The following is a 22,293-nucleotide window of genomic DNA, read 5'->3' as shown; positions in this document are numbered from 1 at the left end:
GTCCCTCACGGGGCCCCTGAGTTGCCTGGGATTCCGCCCCAGGGAAGAAGTAAGATGAAGGAATGTGACAATTCACACACACAGGACAGCCAGCAGGGACAGCCACCAAGGCAAGCGCCTGAAGTTTCTGACTTAAAATCCGTCAAAAGCACACTTGCCACAGGCAACATTTTTTTCTCCCAGCGAGAAGGGACACAGGAAATGAACGACAAAATGTCAGGCTTTTCCCAGGAGCACCCAAACTGACTTCTAAGAAAAGAAACCAGACTGGCTCGCTGGGCCCAGAAACAGTTACAGGCGTTAAAGACTGGCGGGCTAGCCTGAGGCACTTCTGAGTTAGGATCCAAGGACAGAATCCAAGAGAGCCAGTGCTTTGAGTGTGCCAGGTGCCAGTAAGCTGGGCTCAGTCCAGCCACCAAGGGAATAAATGCCGCCCACCAGCTTTGTGGGCTACAGTGGGTCCTTCCCATGAGGAGGTCTGGGGACAGCTGCCAAGGTGACCGACAAGACACAGTGCTTGGGCTAAGCAGTGCCGAGATGGGCATCATGGCTGCCTCGGGAAGGGCTGGGTAAGAGCTTGTCTGAACTTGCCTGCTGTGATTTATGCATGGGAGAATACCCACCAGAGAGGACTGGGGTGCGTGGGTCAAACCTGGACCGTGGCCAGTTCTGATGTGGCTCCGGGCAAAGAGGCTAAGAGTTTTAAGTGAGGGGAGGGGCAGAAGGGGAGCCTCAATCAATAATTATATTTCATGATATATAAACACCACACAAAACCCAAAGTCTCATGGCCATCAACAAAGGTGGGTTTCCCCATGTGTGTATGAGGGTAGACACGCATGTGACAGAGGATAGAATCCCTTAGGTATTGTGAGGGAGCCCTCAGGACATTGTCTATCTAATATTTGAGACCAAGTCTTTCACTGCCAATCTGTCTGTCACCCATCCGGCTCTGCTGGCCAGCAAGGCCCCGGGATCTGTCTGTCACCCATCCGGCTCGGCTGGCCAGCAAGGCCCTGGGATCTGTCTGTCACCCATCGGCTCAGCTGGCCAGCAAGGCCCTGGGATCTGTCTGTCACCCATCCGGCTCTGCTGGCCAGCAAGGCCCCGGGATCTGCCCATCTTGCCTCCACAAGTGATAGTCAACTGGAACACGTGCTCACAGCATCTGTGGCTATCTGTGCCGCCATGACAGGCCTCCCACAGACCAGGCAGGTTCTGTTGGGCATCCTGGCTAGCAGGCCTCCCCTTCGGGCTTCTGTGTCCACTATTAGCAAAAATTACCGTTTATCAGCGCCAGACCTATGTACCGGTCAGCTAGCACATCAAGTACAAGGCGAAGACTGACAGCAGTGCTGCCACAGAAGACCCAGGATATTTTTTTAAGGCTGACAAAAAGCCTTGTCTGCTCTAAGGGGAGGATCCTGGGCCAGAGGGCGGCAGGAGGCACCCTCACTACAGACAACAGCGATGGCCTCTGCTAACTGACAAGTTACAGGACAAATCTAACCAAGAGTACAGCCCAACTGACTGTTTAATAATTACCACTTGCTTATTTACAACTGTGAGGAACACGTCTTAATACATTAAGCCTTCATTTTCCTTTCTAGGAAAACAAACAAACAAACAAACAAACCAAATATGCCCTGGGCTGGAGGTATGGCTTCTGCCAGGCGTGGGCTTAGCCCTGGAGTTGGTGTGGTGGGGGGGGGGGGGGGGGGGAGGGGGGGGGGGAGGGTGGTGCTGGCCCTGAACAGAGGCAAAAGGCTGAGTGGGAATCCAAGGTGCCTGAATTCCACACCTTCTCACCCAGCGTCAAAAGCCACAGCCCTAGGCCTGCAGGTACTCTATGTACCCCATGTGTCCTCCACAGAAAACCAGGCAAAGCTAACTGAGACAGCCCCAGGATTGGGCAGGCGGGTGAACGGCCTTCCAAAGGGAGCCTGGCCAAGGGAGCATTACAGCTGAGTGTCAGAGAGACGGCCAGCCCATGCTCCTGCAGTACCGCTCAGAGCAGCCCAGATGTGGAAACAGCTCACTTATCCATCAAAGGAGAGACAAGGGCACAGGATATGACGTACACAGAACAGGCATCATCCCCAGCATGAATGGGAGGCAGACCCTGCTGTATGGATGACCCCTGAAGTGAGTGAGATAGCCCAGTTACAGACAGGTAAGCAAGCACTGCAGGGCCCAGACACAGGCGGCTAGAGGAGCAGATCCTCAGAAACAGAAAAGTTCAAGGTAGGTGCCGGGGCTGGGGGGTTGGGAGTGGGGGTGGGGGCCATGGGGAGTTGTGCAACTGGTTTAGAGAGGTGTGCTAAATGACTCTCTTCTGCAAACCGACTGAATGGCGGTGTTAGGGCCAAGAGTCCCAGTTAAAAATGGCTATGACTACAGATCTGGAAAACACACACACACACACACACACACACACACACACACACACACACACACAAAACGATGGTGAGAAAGGTAAGTGACTTTCCTGGAACCTGTGCTTCCTGTGGACAGCCATGAGGGACACTCTTCTATTTCACACACTAGGAAGGGGGAAGCCAGGACCGATGACACAGCGTGCCTCAGTCTTCCCGCTGCCACGAGGCTCGGCCGGAAGGTTACAATGAGGTTCAGCTGCCCCTAGGTTACACTGCCTGGCATAAAGGCAGGGGGGCTCCAGCATCCAAGGAAACGCAGATAATCACTCCTCCTGAGGCCGGCCAATCACCTCTAAGCACCTCTAAGACCGATGCCACCAGCTGCAGGGCGGGCTCAGGCTGTCCGTGTCTGGCTGTCGTCACGCTGTGAGAAGCTCACTGCACTTCACAGTGAATTTTCACTAATGTTGTAGAATGCACACACATGGCACATGCTGTAATGCAAATCTCATTGACTTTTCAAAGGATTGTACCCCAAACCCAGCAGCTGGTACAGAGAGAGAGGCACAGCCAGGACCCCACTTGGACGCTGTCGTTCACTTACATGGTCCCTTTAATACTGCAGAGGTGACGGCAGCTTTTTTTTCCTTTCTCTTTTTTTAACCATGATATGAATTTAGCTCCCAGGCTAATGTGGACAGGGAGTGAAACAGACCGGACAGGATGAGGTTGGAATCCCAGCCTTCCCTGTACTACTTCCTGCCAGAACGCCTTTGCAAAGACAACCTAACTTCCCAAGCCTGAGCTGCAAAACCAAAACTAGGAGCTAACAGGCTGCTGAGTACAAGCCTGAGCCAGGCCAGGCATGGTCCCACGCTAACCACTGCCCCTGACCTCCTGCGGCTCCATCAGAGCAGGGCCATACCCGGCCCCTTCCCTGCAGTCTGGACTGGGTCCTACCTGCTGCTGTACACACAATGATATGCACTGTAGTAGCGGAATTGGTAGGGAGTCCGGGAATCGAACCCACGGCCTGCACTGCTTGCTACCGCTGAGCCACACCCCCACGGCTCACATTTGTATTTCCATTATACACGACGGAAGCACCGTCTCTTTAAGTCATTGCTCATATTTTTTTGTTCTGTTTTTTAAGGACTACGGTGGGTCATAACAAGCAAGCCTTACCAGCCCCTGGACCCAGCCTAGAGAAGCCCCTGTGCTCACACAGAACGCCACTGAATCTGAAGCCAGATGGGGGCTGGGGGCCTTGTTCTGCCACTAGTTGCCCGACAGCCCAGGCACGCTCAGATCCACCCACTGCGAAGAGCCAGTCCTGGCCTCGGCTGCAGAGCGGCGGCGGCTCTGGTTGGGCAGGACTTGGGCAAACCTGGGGACAGGAGAACCATTGGGAGAGGCAGTGATTTGGGAAGGCGCTCGGCTGGCTTGTTAGAAACAACAAGTGAGAGTGTCCTCGGGTGTTTCGAAAGCCATTACTTAACATAAAATGAGCCTGCTAATGAAACAGCGCTCCGCCCAACAGCAGTGCTCCAACAGGCCTACATGGTAATCATTGGCTGTACACCTCTAATGAATGGGAACTCTGCCTTTCCCCACCTGACACTTCAACTCATGCTTTTTCTATATCCACGACCCAGTGGAGACTCAGATCTATCAGGTTAATGGGCATCTGCGGGGTGGCAGGTCTGTGGCCACTTGTCACATTAAAGACCCGGCCAGAGAAGCTTACAATTATGGTACAGACTAGAAAATGGCAGCATGGGCTGAGGATAAAGTTTGCACAGCCCAGTGCATGAAGGCCCTAACACCACCAAAAAACAAACAAACAAACAAACGAACAAACAAACACACATCAGAAGACAGTGGGGATGAAGATATCACCTGCCTCGAGTTAGGACCCCAGTTCAGGTGCCTGTGTGAGCATAGCTCAGGACAGCAGGCAGGGCCTCCTTCGCCTGGGACACACTCTTCCTAGATCTTGACTTTGCCAACTCTGCCTTTGCCTCTGTCCCCTCATCTCCACGCTCTGATCTTGTTTCAGAGTTTCAATTGATGCTGAAAATCAGAGCAGTTGTCTAGACTCAAATTTCTGCTCAGGTCTCTGTCCTAAACTCCAGGAAACTCATCCTCAGTTCTGCTGGCTGGGCACGCCCACAGACACGCCTACCGGCACGCCCACCGATATGCCCTGGAGCATGTTGCTATGGGACCCATAACCTATTAGTCCGCAAAGCCCAAAGCCCGCAGGAGGCCAGTCTGAGCCTTTTCTCCCTGGCTGTTCCAGCCTCTGCCTTTCACAAGTCCACCCACTTCATTCTATAGTGCTTACCCACAATGCTCTGGGCTGCAGGCTGCCCCAGCTCCAGGTAACACTAAAGCAACAGACCCTGTTGGCTTTCCTGAGCTGGATTTGCCCTACTCCAATGGAGTCACATTATGTCCTAGGCTGCCTCAAATGCACCAACAGCTTAGCATGGCCCTGGAAACCCAAGGTGAAGGCTCCCAAACACTGCAGCCTGGTTAGCGCCAGAGGAGGTGTCACCCAAGCATGATTTGACAACCAGGTATGAGGAAAATGACAATATGAGAATAACTTCTTCATAGTTACTGACATGAGTTGTATATTAAAACAATAATACAAAAAAAATAATGCTTTGGATATAAACATATAAATAGAAATATGTCTTAAAACTAACCCCTCCCAATTTATTGTATCCTCTGTAAAACTACCGAACAGCTAAAATAATGCCTGTGGGAGGAGAAGAGATGGCTCAGTGGTGAAGAGCACTGGTTGTTTTTTCAAAGGACCCATGTTTGAGTCTCAACATCCACATGGCTGCTCATAATAGTCTGTAATCCAAGCACCAGGGGATCCGATGCCCTGCTCTGGCCTCCACAAGCACTGCATCCACATTCCACACAGATACTTGTGCACACAAAACACCCACATACTAGCAGTTCTCCACTCGTGTGCTGTGACCCTCTGTGGGGTCACATATCAGACAGCCGGTATATCATTTACGTGAGAGTCATAACAGTAGCAAAATTATAGTTATGAAGTAGCAATGAAATAATTTTATGGTTAGGGAGCCAGCACAGCATGAGGAATTGTACTAAAGCGTCACAACATTAAGAGGGTTGAGAATCACTGCCCATGTACATTAACTAACAAACTAAAAAGTACTGTTTGTCGAGTCAGGCATTATGGCCCATGTCTATAAGTCTAGAACTCAGAAAGTGGTGGCAGAAGATTCAGGAGTTCCAGGCCAGGGCCAGCTACACAGCAAGTCTTAGGCTAGCCTAAGCTACATGAGACTCTTGTCTCAAAATAAATAAATAAATAAAACAAAAGACTGTGGCTCATATTCTACAAAGCAGCACAACACAAAAATCCCCTGACAGATGAACATGGCAGCAGCCACCTTCAACTCCAGCAATCAGGAGACAGCACAGGCAGGTCTCTGTGAATATGAAAGCACAGGCAGGTCTCTGCGAATATGAAGCCAGCCTGGTTTATATAACAAGTTCTAGGCTAACCAGGATACACAGTAAAATCCTACCTCAAAAACCAAACAAAAAGAAATCTCCAAACAAATAGAAATCCTTGGCCACCTGCACCCCACTTATCTTCCAACGTTCCCTTCCACTGCCCCCTCCCCCTAAACTCCTCTGTTCTGTTCTTCTTTGCAGGCCCCAGAATAACCCACTGGTTTTCTGGACTTTGTGCCTGGCATGCTGTATTAACTAGCTCTTACTAGTCCTGGAACTCTGTTCTGTATTACCTGGGAAGAACTTCCTGAACACAAAGTGTAGTGGAATTTTAATCCAGCAACATGGCTGCTCTGGCAAGAAATCACATCCGATCTTCTAGATCTATGGGATCTGGATGGAACACAGACACGCCCAACACAGACACGCCCAACACAGACACGCCCAACACAGACACGCCCAACACAGACACGCCCAACACAGACACGCCCTTAGCACGCATACATTTAATGCCAAACATTGAGGGTGAGGTTAATTTATAGAAGGAAGCAGCCATGTTTGAATGTGACATCTAACTGAGGGGCAGACAAAGTGACGAATCAGAGAAAGACTTGACAGATTGAGTCAGAGATGGGATACGCCCAACTCTGATGAGGACAGGAAAGACAGGCTTCCTCAGCAGTGTGGGGAGAGGGAGAGAGTTGTTTTTTTTTTGTTTTGTTTTGTTTTTTTTTTAATAGGGACAGCTGTACGGAGGCAGGCTGCAGAGAGGGCAAGGCAGACACAGGTGAAGACAGAATGAGCCAGAGAATGAGAAGGAGCCAGAAGATAAAAAACACATTGCCAGAATTCGTTTGAGGCCAGGCAGAGCAATTCAGTCAGAAGCCCAGAGAAGCCAGTTTGAGTCAACCAGCTTGGAGAGAAATCTGAGGCAGAACAGCTGAGTTGGACCAGCCAGCGAGAGTTCAGAAAGAGCTGGAAAGGCTTGGGAATGGCTCTCATCTCATCCCCTCATCTGAGGAAATAAAAACAACATTTACATCCAAGGCTGCTTGTTGTCCACACTGCACCGAAGCACCCTGGCTCCACGGAGACCTACACACGTCATGTACTGTCCTCTAACTCAGGCTTGCAGCCTCCTAGCTAACAGGTTCTCGGGATCTTCATTATGGTAGTCCCAGGACAGTGGTGAGGGCCTCTGTGCACACAGTGTCAGGGATGAAGGCTTTGTAGGAACACAGCCAACTGGCTGACAACAGAAACCAGCCTTTAAAACGTGTCATCAACCAAACCAACCAACCAAACAAAAAAGGCCCGAGTACCAGGAAGCTCTAAGTTCAGGATTCAAAGTGATCAAACCTTTTAAAATCATAGTTTGACATGTTGGAACTACCTTTACACTAGTACATTTGCTGCGGCATCATCTGCAATCGAGGAAAGAAAACCCACAGTGCACCGGGAACAGCACAAGCTGTAGATGATATGTCAACTGTGGAAAACAGAGGAAGACGGCTCGCCACAGGAAGGATTTCCTCGGAGCGCTGCGAAGGGCTTCCTCAGTGCATGAAGCTGTGTCTGTGCGCACACACGCTGAGCAGACGTGACAAGGCAACACACAAGCCCTGGAGTGGCAGGCAGGGCAGAAGGAGGCTGTTTCCTGTCTCCATCCCCTTAGATGCTGATGGCAGGTGCATGGATTCCTTTTACATGTCTTTTGGACACTTATCAAATCTGCATGGCCAAAGAGAGACAGGGATCCCTCCCTAGCCCTAAAATGAACAAATGGGAAGACAGCAGCACCTAGCGGGTGCCCCTCGCGGCTCCTACCATGATCTTTTTGTGGTCAGGGAACTCCAGGCCAAAGTAGTCGCCTTCCACGAGGTTGAGGTGGCTGCACACGGCGTCAAGCAGCACCTTCCCCGGAGCTCGTTGCTGTGGACAGAAAGAACGAACCGGAGTTACAAGCGTCCTCTGCAGTAGGCAACAAGGCACACAAACCACACTGATTCTTGCGTCAGAGGGGCTCGCACAGGGTCGGCAAGACTTGCCACCATCCACCCTGTGGCATGCTGGGTATCACTTCTGTGTCTCTGCTCTGACTCCAGACTTAGAGATCAACCCAATTTCCCCCATTCCAATCCCAGCCCAGCACCGTCCCTTTCCTAATAAAAAACTACTTCCCTTGTTTCTCTTTGGGTTTGAGACGCAGTGTTGCTGTGTAGCCCAGTGTAGCCTTGAACACACTCCTCCGAGAGCCAGGATGACAGGTAGGCACAGGCATGCCTGGCATCTGTCTGTGAGAGCAGCATTGGATCTGCGGCACACAGAGAAGGGAACTGACTGCGCTTACCTCCCTGCCGCACGCGGTTGTTAAGCCAGGGCAGGTGAGATGGGCCACTCAGCAGGTAGAAGGGCTCGCTACCAAGCCTGACAAATGACCTGTGTTCAATTCCCAGGTCCGCACGGTGGGAGACAAGGGAGGGATCTGCGTAACACCCCATGCCTTGGGCCTCTAAGATCTGTCTGGTAAGATGGATCAAACTCCACCACACACACCAAACCTCGGGAGGCAAATGTTACCATCACCGGCTTTGTATTTTCCCCTCCAATCTGCATGCAACAGTTCAGGGGCTAATTGCCTCGGGATGACACTGATGGACAGTGAGGGCTGAGACCTGGCAGGTACAGCGAACGGTTCAGTGCGGACACTCTGCACTTCCATTGCTCTAGCAGAAACCATGCTAGGGTCCCATGGCTGCCCTCACAGCAACCTGGAGGATACTCATAGCTACCTGCAGGCATGTGACATCTTCTGTGGATAATCTCAGCTCACGGGGCTGCGTCTGGGGCTCACACAGACAGATGGCAGGAGTGAGATGTGACTACCCCTTATGCCTTATGCAAAGAAAGAGCCCTAAGAGAGGGCTGTGAACTGTGGGCCACCAGCCCTGCTTTCTGTCACTGAGGTACTGTCATCTGCTCCGTTTCCAATATGCCATATGCACACAGCCATTTCCCAGCTAGACGGATGGGTGGGGATGCCGACATGTTTATATTAATCCTTAGTTTTACGGTTACTTTCTCATACCAGGATGCAAGAAACTACATGATCAGCTTTTGGGCAGCTAGTTTTTCTGGAACCTTCTTTCCTTCAGTAACTCCAGTGACGCTAAAGACTTTAACAAACACATTATTTTAAAAACGGGCCACAGGATAAGAAGTTGTGGAAGGGGACTAGAAAGATGGCTCAGAGGTTAAGAGCACTGACTGCTCTTCCAGAGGTCCTGAGTTCAATTCCCAGCAACCACATGGTGGCTCACAACCATCTATAATGTGATCTAATGTGCACTGTATACATAATAAATAAATAAATCATTAAAAAAAAAAAAGGAATTGTGGAAGAATTCCCACACCACACAATATGTTTTAAAAGAAAGACTACAGTCCAGTTTCACAACCTCCGACACTGTCTTCCTGTTTTAGGATTCGCCAATTATCTGCCCAGCTGGCCGACACTCATATTTCCCAAAGAATTCCTGGAACTAAGGGAAAATCTGATAACTTCATCTAGATTTACAGAATCGGAGAAATGAAACTTCACAGTTTAACACTAGAAATTTAAATAAGCAGCAAAAGTCAATATACAATGGATGTCTTTATGGACAGGGTATTAGACCAAACACTTCATTAGCGAGCCGGGGGAGAGTGGCCACGGAGATTGAGTCCATGAGCACAACTGACTTCCTGTCCTGCAGCTAGGATGGGCTGTAAATACGTGGCTAGGATGAAAATTTACTCAGCTGGCCAACACTCCAGCACTCCGGAGATAGAGGAAGGCAGATCTCTGTGAGTTTGAGGCCAGCCTGGTCTACAGAGCAAGTCCAGGACAGCCAAGGCTGTTACATAGCAAAACCCTGTCTCAAATAAAAAATAAAAAAAATTAACTCTTCCATGCACATTTCTGTGAAATGCGTCTTCTATTGTACTGACAGCTATTTAACATGGAAATGTCAACGCCGAGTTACCATGGCTGCTGCCTAACTCCCAGGGCCCACGCACAGGATGCCAACATGGCTGCCGCCTAACTCCTAGGATCCATCCCAGGATGCCAGCTAGGAAGCACTCTGAGCTCCCTGTGAATTCTGGCTACACCCTCAGCATGGCATGAGAAAGTTTCTAACGGCTTAAAGACTCGTCACAGGGCAATTTCGTGAGTAAATGACACACTGATGTCCTCCATGAACTCACTCCGTTTGGTATCAGGCCACTCTAGCCTAAAATGGCTCCAGTGGCAAACCATAACACAACCAGAGGACTCTATGTTTGGGGAGGGGGAAGCCATGCTGGAGAGAAGGCACTGGGAGTGCTGGGAGAGTCCGTAAAGCAGGGCCTGCCTTCAAGCCCCAGAGCCTAAATAAAAGCTGGCCATGATGGCTCATGTGGGGTATGGGGAGGGGGGCCCGTACAGGGGAATCCTTGGAGCCATGTACTCCAGCCAATAATGAACTCCAGGTTCAATGACAGACTGTTTCAGAAAACAAGAGAGCATTAGAGAGAGAAATCCAACATCAACCTGGTCTCCCACACATGTACACACAAGTACATACACGCTATGCATAAACACACACATGTGTGCACACCTGGCTTGCGGATCATGCGAGAAGCCCTCAATTTAATCCCAGTGCTGTATAAACTAGGTGTATGCTTGGGATTGCAGCACCTGGGGGAGGTGGGGTAAAGAAGATGCTAAGTTCAAGGTTACCTCAACTACACAAGGAGTAGGAGGCTAGCCTGGGCTACATGAGACAGATAAGGTGTGTGTGTGTGTGTGTGTTTGTGTGTGTGTGCGCGCACACACTCGCGCATGCTAGAGAGAGAGAGAGAGAGAGAGAGAGAGAGAGAGAGAGAGAGAACAGCACCAGTTAAGGAGGCAAAACACAAAGATAGTGAGGAAACATCTAGAAAAGTATTTTCTAAGAGCAGTCTTGTTATGAGGTGAAAATCCACTTATGGCAATAGTGACTAAATGTGACTGGCTTACTATGGACATTTTAATCTTATTACACTTTATTTCATGTGTATGTCTGTGCACATTTGCCTGCTCAGTGCCCATGGGAGCCAGGAGAGGGCATCGGAGCCCACGTCACTGGAATTACAGATGGCTGCAGGCCACAATGTGTGGGTTCAGAATTGAACCGGGTCCTCTCTACGAGCAGAAAATACTCTTCCCCTTCGAGCCGTCTCTCCAGCCCCCACCAATGCTTTGTTCACATCCTATGTGTTTGTACTTTCACACACCCCTACGGCTCCGGACAAGCCCACATTGGGGATTCTTGATAAGACCCTCTAGAAGAGTGAGGGGTCAGAGCCGAACTAACTATCATCATTTGTGCTGGAGAACAAATTGGCAATAAGTGAAACCACGTGATCAAATCTGCTGCTTTTGTCCTTACTGGCGACTCTTAATCAACCTACTGCACAAACAGGTTGGCGGAGTCCACACTCTGTGCCCCTGTTGTGTCTCCATTTTAGTTTGGCCTTTCATTGGGCCCCATAGAATCACATTGCTCAGCAAGGCCCGAATGCCGTGCAGACTCACAGGCACAGACCGGCAGACATAAGCCTGGGGCCAGGGCTTTAGTTTGCTGCGCCTTAAACTACTCCTGGGTTTTCAGCTTTTTCCATAAAGTCTTATACAAGAATGGTTCTTCCATTTTCCAAAAAACTAAAGTTCTGTAGATGAGGGGCAGACCTGCTCTCCTTTCTTTACCTCTCTAAGGAGCTGAATAAATGCATCTCCTACTTGAGACAGCGTCAGGGAATTACCTCACAGACAGAAACCTAAGTCTGCCCAACAAGCTGACAAAACTTCCATCTGCTCAGGTTTCAGAAGCCATTTCTGGGAGTTTTCCCTCTCTCCCTCCCCTGTTTGGGGTTTAGTGTAGCCATGGTAACCAGGGCACACTCTCCCAACAAAGGAATGGCTTCTCTCAAAAGCCTTGCCTCCTCTTCCTACAGTTAACAAAACACCTTTTAGAATACCATTCCCGAGTCCCACAGTCCAGGGTCTGCCAGTCTGGCCACAGGGTGTTCCAATGCCCCGGGGATTTCCTTGCAAGCTCTGGAGCATTTCTAAGTAGGTGAGCAGAACTATCACTAAACAATAGCTTGAGAAGGCTAAGATGTACTGACTTAAGGAATGAAGTCCAGTGCAGGCGCCACTCCCCAAGTCCCTGGTATAAACAGATAATTAGATCAATTAGCACACTCAGTAAGTGCTAACATGGTTACTTACAGGCCAGGGAGAGACTGTCTCTTAAACAAAGTGGGCGGAGCATGAGGAACGGCAACTGAGGTTGTACTTCAGCTATGTGTATACACACACACACACACACACACACACACACACACTCATGCACTCACATACACATGCACACACATACACACTCACACACACCCATGCACTCGCATACACACACACCGCAATCACATACTTACACACACGCACACATACATACATACTTACCCTCACATAAGCATATTCTCACAAACACACTCACACATTCATTTGCACACACACACACTCTCACACATATATTCACTCACACACACAGGTATGCGTGTATGTGACTGTTAGAAATTAGAGCAGTTGGAAACTCTGATGGTGCAGAGAGATGAAAGTAGAACATCTAGGAAAGTGCAAAAGAAGCCAGATGTGTAGCCTGCCGGGTGAGCGTGCACAGACACGCAGTGTATCAGTTGGCACGAGGGATATTCTGGGGTCATCACAGCAGAGACTCATTGCTTTCAGGCTACAAAGGATGGAAAGTTTGCAGTGGTCGTTTGAGAATCTGACGAGGGCTGCTCGCGGCTCCCAGGGCATTGTCACGTGGTGGAGCAGTGAAGAAACAGCAGGCGGACTCTGGAGGTGATGAAACAACTCACCAGTCAGGTGCCCACTTTGCCCGGAGAGGGCCCTGGCTCCACTCCTCAGCGCTCGCCGACGAGCTGAGTATGTGATGCACGCGTGCAATTCCAGTGCTGCGGGGACAGGGACAGGGGCAGGCAGATTTCAGGGCTCACCAGCTACCAGTCTACTCAAATCACTGAGTTCGTACTCGGTAGGAGCCGTCTTAGGGTGGAAAGCAACCAGGAAAGATACCGATGACACACACGCATGCCCGCACAAAAATCAATGTAAAAATCAATAAAAGGAGAGACGGCTCCTGTGTCTGACTTTCCTGCGAAGACAGTGGTCCAAAGCGGCTTAAGGTGGCACAGCGCTCAGCCTACCACATGCAGTCAGAAAGGATGAGCAATTGTCACTGTGCTCGCTGCTATTATGAAGGTAAGTCCTCACGTGTACGCACAGGCTGACCTGAGCTCACGCTACAGCGCAGGCTGGTCTTAGACTCCCAATTCTCTGGCGTTAGCCTCCCAAACAGCTGAACCAGAGGTATCACTGCCCCTATGGACAGATGGGATGCTAAAATAGAATTAGGATTATAAAACGGACTTGACAGAAGTTGTGTGTGTTTATGTGTCCACAGGTGTGCCACCGCACTCATGAGGCCAGAGGACAGCTTACAGAAGACTCAGTCCCCTCATTCCCTCATGTGGATTCCAAGGATCAAACTCAGATCATGTAGCATGTGCCATGACAGAGTGTGTTGCTGAGAGCCTGACGTACGCTCTCAGGTCACTGCCACTGTAGAACCGATGGCCGACGGAGGACTGGGCTCCACATTAAGCCATGGTCCTGCAATGTCCTGAGATTCGGAGCCCGCCTCCATCCATAACCCTGGCTCTGGGATGAGGCCTTAGGACTCAGGAGAAAGTGACCCAGCACAGCAACCCTCCATCCGAATATGCTCACTGATTCCCTGTGGACAGTGAAGAGCCCCAGGTACAGATTGCAAGCATAGGGTGATGTCTAAGAGTTGGCAAGGTTCTGGGGTCCCACAGCTGGACTTTGGTCTGTACCTGAGACTGCTACCCGATATGAAGGTCCAACAATAGTAGCAAATATATAAAACTTGCTGCAATGGTCACAATCTAACCCTCCCATCCTGGTGAATTCCAAAAGCAGGTCTTCACAGGTATCAACTGAGGCCTTTAAGGATGTCTTGTCCTCAGAAGCTAATGATGTGAAGGGTGGGGCTAATGCCACAGGACACAGAGGCGGAGACTGGGAGGACACAGACAGCCGACGCCATGGACGCCAACCATCACGGCCAATGCCGGACGCTGGAGAAGTGTTGGAGGGACTGCCCAGCAGCTCAGAGCACACAGGTCTCTGACAGCAGTTTGAGTTTGGACCTTTGTAGACTAGCACGGCATCTCCACTGTATGATGCTGTGTCTCTTCCAGTCCCGATAAACTGATAACAATCTAGGACCCTGTTCTCGGCCACACGTAGACAGAAGCGGTGCATGCTTGGCACTGTCCCTTCAGGAACAAGCAACGACAAGGAAATAATGCCTCAATAGGCATCCTGGGAAAAAGTATGGCCTCCAAAAACCCTACCGAGATCCCAGCACACCCAGCACATGGGCTCAGGGTAGGAGGTGGGTGCCTGAGTCTCCCACTTTTACTGGCTCAAGATCTATCGAATCATCTCAATTTTCAATTCATAAAGCTTCATAACCCAGCTCAGGCCTGAAGTCACACTAGGGCTCAGCATCCTGGCCATGTTCCCAGAACATCGGTTCTTCACCGGAACTCTCCTGTTTTCTCACCCCCACACCCCCCAGCTCCAGGGACAGCTGCCAGTGAAACAGGAGCCCAGGGGGCATACTGAGACAGTCCGAGACCCCTGGATCTGTGTGTGAATGCCCACAGGTTTGTTCTTTTCCTAGAATGGTTAGCACAGGCCACTGTCAGCCTGGGCTAAATACAGAGATGTGGACACATGCACGCACTGTCTCTGCTGTTTCCAGACACGCTGCTAAAATGACAAAGAATAGACTTTTGTTTTTTTAATAAAAAAGGAAAAAAATTCCTAGAAGAAAGTGAGAGGAGACAGCAGGTGAGAGGTTTCTTTAGGACTCTGGGAGATGACAGAGAAGCAAGCTGAACCCTAACTACAGAGGCAAAAAGAGGGGTCCAAAGTGAGAAGCAACCAGACCAGGCTAACTGTCAAAGGCCAGGAGCAGAAGACGCCATTCTGTGATAGCGCTGGGCTAGTAAAACCCTCTTAAAAGCTTGTGTGTTCACGTACCCAAGAGCCTGTAACTTACAGACGACGGCGACAGCTGAACCCAGGAGGCCACACAGTGGAGTGGATAGTCCGTGAACATGGCATGGTGACTTCACTCTAAGAGCTAGAAGGTAAAGGTGAGGGCTCACAGAGAGAAAGGACCCAGGACGGGCACGAGACTGCACGGCCTCGGCCAATGCCTCCCAAATCCCACAGTGAGCCCTACAGTGAAGACCAAAGAGAGTGGACAGGATCTAACAGGAGAGGGAACATGTCAGAGAAACAAGTCTAGATGTCAAGGACCAGGAGCAACTTGCAGAGTGAACGAGTGAAGCTGATCTCAGGGCAAAAACACCAGAGGAAAGAAATGGAAAGGTAATTCCCAAAGCGCAAAATGATGTGTGAATTCTCCAAACTACAACTTTGCTGAGCGCTCGATCCAGGTGAATGATACCCCATGATGACCCACACATGAACACTGCGTGTATCTGTTTACATTTGGCCCACTGCTGAATATACACAGGAGCACGCTCACACAGTATGCACACAACACCACGCCCACGCAGTATGTACACAGTGCCACACTCACACAGTACCACACTCACACAGTCTGCACATAGTACCACAATCACACTGTATGTACCCAGTACCATGGTCACTGATTGTCACTATTACTGTGCGCTAAACACAATTTCTGTGCTACACCTCCATATGTCTGTAGCCAGTGGCTTGGTTTATACCCTCACAACTACAGACCATGAGGGAAGTGTCATGGCCACCCTGTCACAAGGCTCCAGGAAGCCTTCAGCTTCCATACATCCCTAGAAGCACACTATGGCTGGCAGTCCATAATAGACATGATGTCATCGCTATCCATCTGAAGCCACAGCAGGACTTGATGGCAGGTTTCAATGTCGCCTGTGACATCAGCAGGGATCTATACCTGGTCTTCATCTACGCTGCACCCTGCCGTGGCTGCACCCCACGAGGCAAGCTGTTCTGCACCTTCACGTCCTCTTCCATGACACAGGCGCCATGACTGCCCTCCTCCACAGGCCTGAGGACCCTGGGTGCTCCAAACCACTAGCGGAGCAAGCAGGACCCAGTAAACTCTACCCAGTCTCAGCCATGACGATGAGGACCATGGTGGGGAAAGGCGACAGATAGCTCAAGAAGGGAAGAGCTGTCTGATACCCTGGACAGGAAACAGTGTGGTCATGAGAGACAGGAAGTAAAACTTTACACCTCAGCTCTGGGGAGCTGAAACAAAGCTTTCATTTTGGATGAATTTAGCTAAATGTTTAGGCCTGCCTGTTAGCCTACACACAAACGCTGCCATTCTCCCCTCCCAGCCCCCCACCCCCCTAAGGAGCCTCTGGGGTGGCCACGCTGCCTGCAAGGACACACTGTCTCCTTGTTCCCCTCCTCACTGAGCCTCGGTGTTCGGAACACTCGTTAAAACACACATCAGATTGGGTTTCGAGGCGTCCCAGAGTCCAGGGCAGTGGAGAATGGCGCCTTTGAGCTTCACTGTATTTCTCAGACCACGGAACCAGGGTCCCCAGCACAGAACCCCTTCTTCCTGCATTCCAGGGTGCTGCACAGTGTGAGTGTGCGTGGAGGTATGGGGGGGGGGTTCTGGGCCTCTCCTGAAAACCTTTTGCAAGGAGCGGGGAGCAGTCTTTCAGGGGTGTTGTTAGTCTGCTCCAAACATGAGGGATTTGCCGTCCTTGTACTATTAAGACATTCTAAAAAGTAATAGGAAACGATCTTGGTTTTAGGGCCTTGGTTTAATAGGCAGGGAAAGACAAACAAGACAAGGAAAAACCAGGTAACAGCCACTGAAGGAACACAGGACTTCCAGCCAAAAAATCACTGCCTGCTTCTTACGGTCCGTCTAGGCTGGCACCTTTCTCTTCCAGACATGTGGGCTAAGCCATAAAATGCATTCAACCCCACCATCCCTCCCAGAATACTCTAGGGTGAAGTGGGATTACATTTGACATCAAAGTTGGAAAGCTCCTCCCTATCTGAACGGAGTGAGGGCTTCGTAGAAAGCCAACGGATGGTGGTGCTCCTGGGCTTTCATCTTCCTTCACGTGAGGCCAGCTTTCCTCCAGGAGCCAGCAGGTGCTCTCCATGAAAATGGCGTAGAGTGTTTCTAGCTGGTGAGTGCTGAGCGCAGAACATTTTCTCAACCCTGAGTCTTTTCAAGTAGAAATGACTTGAGTCAGGGTCTGGAGAGGCGGCTGGCTCACTGGTCAGCAGTACTTCCTGTTCTTCCAGAGGGCCTAGGGCTGGCTCCCAGCGTTCACACACATCCATGTGGTTTCTAGTCTCTACCTCATATGTACGTAAACTTCAAATAAATAAATCACCTACAGGCCTGGAACAGGAGCACTCAGAGGAGTCTGAGGCAGGAGGATAGCAAATTTGAGGCAGATCCTGGTTATGCAGCCAGATCCATTCTGAAACTAACTCCACTGCTTTGGAATCTTGGGGAAAGATTTTATATGGCTAGAAATCACCAACTGCCGACTTCAATGCACACTTGAGCAAACCTGGGTTTTTAGTGGTTGCTGACTTAACACAAACCTAGACAGACTGACCTGCAGACAAATCTGTGGGGGGCACTTTCTTGATTGATACTTGACGTGGAAGAGTCCCATGCACTGTGGGTAGTGCCACCTGTGGCCAGGTGGTCCTGAGTGGCATAAGAAAGCAGGCTGAGCAAGCCACGAGGAGCAAGCCACTAAGCAGCATCTTCCACAGCCTCTGCATCAGCTCCTGCCTCCAGGTTCCTGCCCTGACTTCCTCTGACGATGAACAGCGCTGTAGAACTGCAGGCTGAAACAAACCCTTTCTTTTCCAAGTGGCTTTTGGTCATGGTGTTCAATCACAGTTATAACAGCTAATAATAACATTAACTAAGACAGAATCCTAGCGATTTTACTCAGAGAAAAACAATGTTATGTTTATTTAGAACTTTGAAAAATCAAACTCCAAGGGCAGGAGAGATGGCTCGGTGGTTAAGAGCACTTGCTGCTCTCGCAGAGGACCTGGGTTTGTGTCCCAGCGCCCTCATGGCGGCTGCCAGCCGTGTATGTAGCTCCAGTTCCACAGATCTGACACCTGCTCCTGGCCTCTTTAGGTACTGCGCACATGCATGTGATGTGTGGATACACACGCAGGTAAAGCACTTGCGCATGTGGAAAAAATAAACAAGCCCTTTAATAAAAATAAAAACCCAGAATTATAATTAGCACAGAAAACAAAACAAAAACGAGGAAAAAAGAATTAATGCCTCTGGGGCCTCAGAAACTCACTCATACAAATGCTTTTTGCTGTGGTTTGAAAACGGTTTATAGATCCCCAAAACTCATGTTGAACACGGTTTTGTGGTGATGGAATTGAGCTCGGGGCTTTTGTACACCACGTGCACGTTCTACCCCAAAGCTACACCCTCAGTTATGCTGAAGGCTGACCATCACTGTGGCAGCGCGGGTGGTGATTCAGCTGCTAAGAGGTCAACAGCTTCCCTGAGGCGGCAGCCCTCGCTCAGGCCTCCCCTTCTGGATGCGCACACCTGCCCTTCTGCTCGCCGCACTACAGTGCAGCATAAACGCCCTCACCAGAGGCCATTCTGCTGCCATGGCCGTGCTTTGTGGCTTCACAGCCTACGGAACTGTTAAGTCGGTAACTTATCCTTCTGCTTTACCCAGTGTCCTGTCAACAGGAAACAGAGGAAGCCATTTCTCTTCACAGTCTCCTGTCACTCAACAAGGGAAGTGAGTGAGGGCAGAGCAGGCTGCCCGCCCCAGCCCTGCGGATCTACAAAGAGGCTTCTGAGCAAATACTTCTTGTTTATTCTCCTTAGACAAAGTGCAGATTCATCCAGGCCCACAGACTCTGGGCTTAGGGACAAGAAGCTTTCAAGCCAGAATACAACAAAAGTGTCCAGCGAGACACAAAGTGGAATGGCCGTGAGAGCCGGGAGCCAGGAGACACTACTGACTGGGGACAGATAAAGTGTTCTGTGGAGGTGTATTCAGTGTCCCGCTCAACGTGCACTTAAAAAACATTACGGTCATGTTATTTCTATTTTGCTGTAATAATAATAAAAAAAAGGGGGGTTATATAAAAGTAGTGATAATCTGTTTAATAATTGGTGATGGAAGAAAAAGTCCAATTATTAAAAAAAAAAAAAACAACCCAACAATTTGATTGGAGAGAAAGATGGAGGCAATCTAATTAACATTTTCAACAGATGAGATACTACTGCTGGGTATAAAATGCAGGTGGCTGCATTTAGGAGCAAGAGAGGATGGGAAAGGGTCTGGTGTCTTTGTTTCACAGTGAAGCCTGGCTTTCCACTTCCCAGCTACATAGCCCAGCAAACGTCCATCGCCCACTGTCTGTTGTTGTTTTTGTTTTTCCCATCTCAACAATGGACTAAAGACCCAGCCTTCCAAAGGAATGATTCTGCAAGCCCACGGAGAATTTGCATGCAGCACCAATGCTGTATCTTGCTTGGTAATTCATAGTTTAGCAACTCATTTTTTTTTTTTTTAACCAGAAACACCTTCCATGTTATTTCTTTTCTCTCTCTTTTTTTTTCTTTTCTTTTTTTTTTTTTTTTTTTTTTTTTTTTTTTTTTTTTTTTTTGAGACAGGGTTTCTCAGTGTATCCCTGGCTTTCCTCCAGACTGACCTCCAACTTACAGAGATCTGCCTGCCTATGCCTCCCCAGTGCTGGCATTAAAGGTGTGTGCCACCACACCTGGCTCTACCATGTTATTTCTAACATTTGTTAACTTAAAAAAACAAACAAAACTAAACCTTCCTATACTTTAATCACTGTAAAATAAAAAAAATATTTTCTCTCAATACAACGATTTCTTCCTCAAGCTGCAGTTGGTCATGGTGTTTTATTAGCAACTAATACTTAAGTCTGAAACAAAACTACAGAAAGCATATCCCCACCGAAGTAGATGGTTTACCTAAAGGACACCGAGATTCTGAGTTAGCAATCACAATTAAAAAAAATATTCCAGGACAAGCTCTGTGTTATTAAACCATCCACCTGAAAAATAATATGGTTTTTGTTTGATTGACACCACAGATTCTATGCCATGATTCAATTAGATAATTAATTTCACAATATAAAGGCTTTCAAGGAAACTCTGGAAATCAGGTCCATCTGGAGAACTCAAGGCACCTACACTAATGCAGACAGCAGTCCACGCCTGCATCTCAGCACCGCTGGGTATAACACAGAAAGATCCAGTAAAACTGTCTAGTAAAACCGAAGAAAGAGGGCGAGAGGGAGAAAAGGAGACAATGATTGTTTAAAAATCATCTACACCTGGACCGTTTGGCAGGCTGAGTCTTCAGGCTCCACGGAGCCACAGCCCTCACGATGGGGGACGGGCCTGGCCACTCTACCACCCTGCTGAGCTACAGGTCACCACTGTCCTTCTTGCTGACCCCATCTGTCCCCTGGGAAACACCAAACCCTCATCCACCTCAGGGCCCATGTAGAGGCTGGAACACTCTCCCTAGACGTTTGCAGGGCTAGTGTCTTCACTCTTTCTTATTTTGGCTTGTGTCTGTAGGGCTGACCGTACCACCATACCTAAAACTTCAGTGGTACCTAAGCCCCAAATCTCACTTGTCTGCTCTGTTTCTTAAGAGTTCACTTACTGCTTCTTGACAACACACCGTCTCCTGTTCCATGCCCAGTGTCATCTCCCTCTGCCAGAGTGGACACGCCCTCAGGATGTGGATGGACCCTTGTTTTTGTTTCTTGAAGGTGGTTCTCACAAAGGGAAAGTTGAGTAAGTCTAAACTGGTAATTCCCATAGGGTGGTGGTTTGAACAGGAACGTGTGTGAATGCTTGGCCCACCGGGAGGGGCACTATTGGAGGTGTGGCCTTGTTGGAGTAGCTGTGGCCTTGTTGGGGTAGCTGTGGCCTTGTTGGGGTAGCTGTGGCCTTGTTGGGGTAGCAAGTGTGTCACTGTGTAGGGGGCCTATGAGGTATCCTATGCTCCATCTATGCCCAGTGTGACACACAGTCTCTCCAGGCTGCTGGCAGATCAAGATGTAGAATCCTCAGGCTCCCTCCCCCCATGTCCCCTCTCCCCCTACCTCCCCTTTCCCCATCTCCCCCTCCCCCCATCCCCCCACTCCCCCCCAAGTCTGCCAGGACGCTGCATGCTTCAGGTCATGGTGACAATGGACTAAACCTCTGAACTCTAGTGTCTCTTCACAGCAATGAAATCCAAACTGAGGCACGTACTGACACCACAAAGGCACAAGCTTTAACAGAAACAACTATAAAATACTCCGAGTTTACACCTTCCAAGAGCTGTGCATGCATACTACAAATAAAAGGCCCACCACAGGGGAAATGCTCAAAGAAAAAGTATACATTCCAAGATCATAGTTTTCTCTTCTTGTCTCGGTACTGGGGGTAGGGGTAGAGCGCAGGGTCTTCACATGCTAAGCACATACTCTGACACTGAGTTACACGCCTAGTCTTCAAATGACTCGGAGCCATGTGCAGCTGTATAAGGCAGAGCTACACTGGCCGCATGACAGCTGCTCATACAATCCACTACATCTAAGAGGATCCACCGTGTGTGGACAGCAGGTCACATCCCAGGCAGTGGGCAAGGCTCCTCTCTGCCACACAAACATGTTGGCACACCGGCTCTGTGTGCTCAGGGCTTTCAGGGGATTTGGATAACTGCGTCCTTTGTCACCTCTGCTGCTATTGTGCGACTACTTCAACACTAGTGAAGAGAAGGCTCTTAAAAATCTATAAATATTTATTATAACCATTTATGTCACATGTAAATATATACATTTAGAATAAGTCTCATGATTTCATTAAAATCCTATCTTCAGACATGCTCTCTCATATTCCTTCTCATTAATGTTATTATCTATAACTTTCCTCAGGTTAAAATTTTTACTTTGGGGGGAACTTTATAGATAATTATATTTTCATCATTTCTACCCCCCTCCTCCTCCTTTGGTTCTTTCCACATCTGTACCACACACGCGCCAGAACTCATGACTTCTGTAATTACTATATTAACACATACACCCACACACACACACACACATGCGCATGCATGCGCACATACACACGCGCGCACGCGCGCGCACACACACACACGCATACACGTATACACACACGCGTGT

The 22,293-nt window shown here is 49.4% G+C and overlaps 1 protein-coding gene across 1 annotated transcript in view; it reads right to left on the bottom strand.

Annotated features, from left to right (window-relative positions):
• Farp1 (FERM, ARH/RhoGEF and pleckstrin domain protein 1) overlaps window positions 1–22,293 on the bottom strand; it is a 184,832-nt gene that overhangs the window by 74,009 nt on the left and 88,530 nt on the right. The window contains exon 2 of the mRNA XM_051160985.1: window positions 7,713–7,817. Within this exon, the coding sequence (XP_051016942.1) occupies window positions 7,713–7,817 (105 nt within the window). The remainder of the gene's footprint in view (window positions 1–7,712; window positions 7,818–22,293) is intronic.

The sequence above is a fragment of the Acomys russatus genome, chromosome 18 (genome assembly GCF_903995435.1).
Source record: "Acomys russatus chromosome 18, mAcoRus1.1, whole genome shotgun sequence".
In the NCBI taxonomy this organism is placed as follows: domain Eukaryota; kingdom Metazoa; phylum Chordata; class Mammalia; order Rodentia; family Muridae; genus Acomys; species Acomys russatus.
Note: the sequence above shows the minus strand (reverse complement) of the source record. Positions and strands in the feature narration are given on the sequence as shown.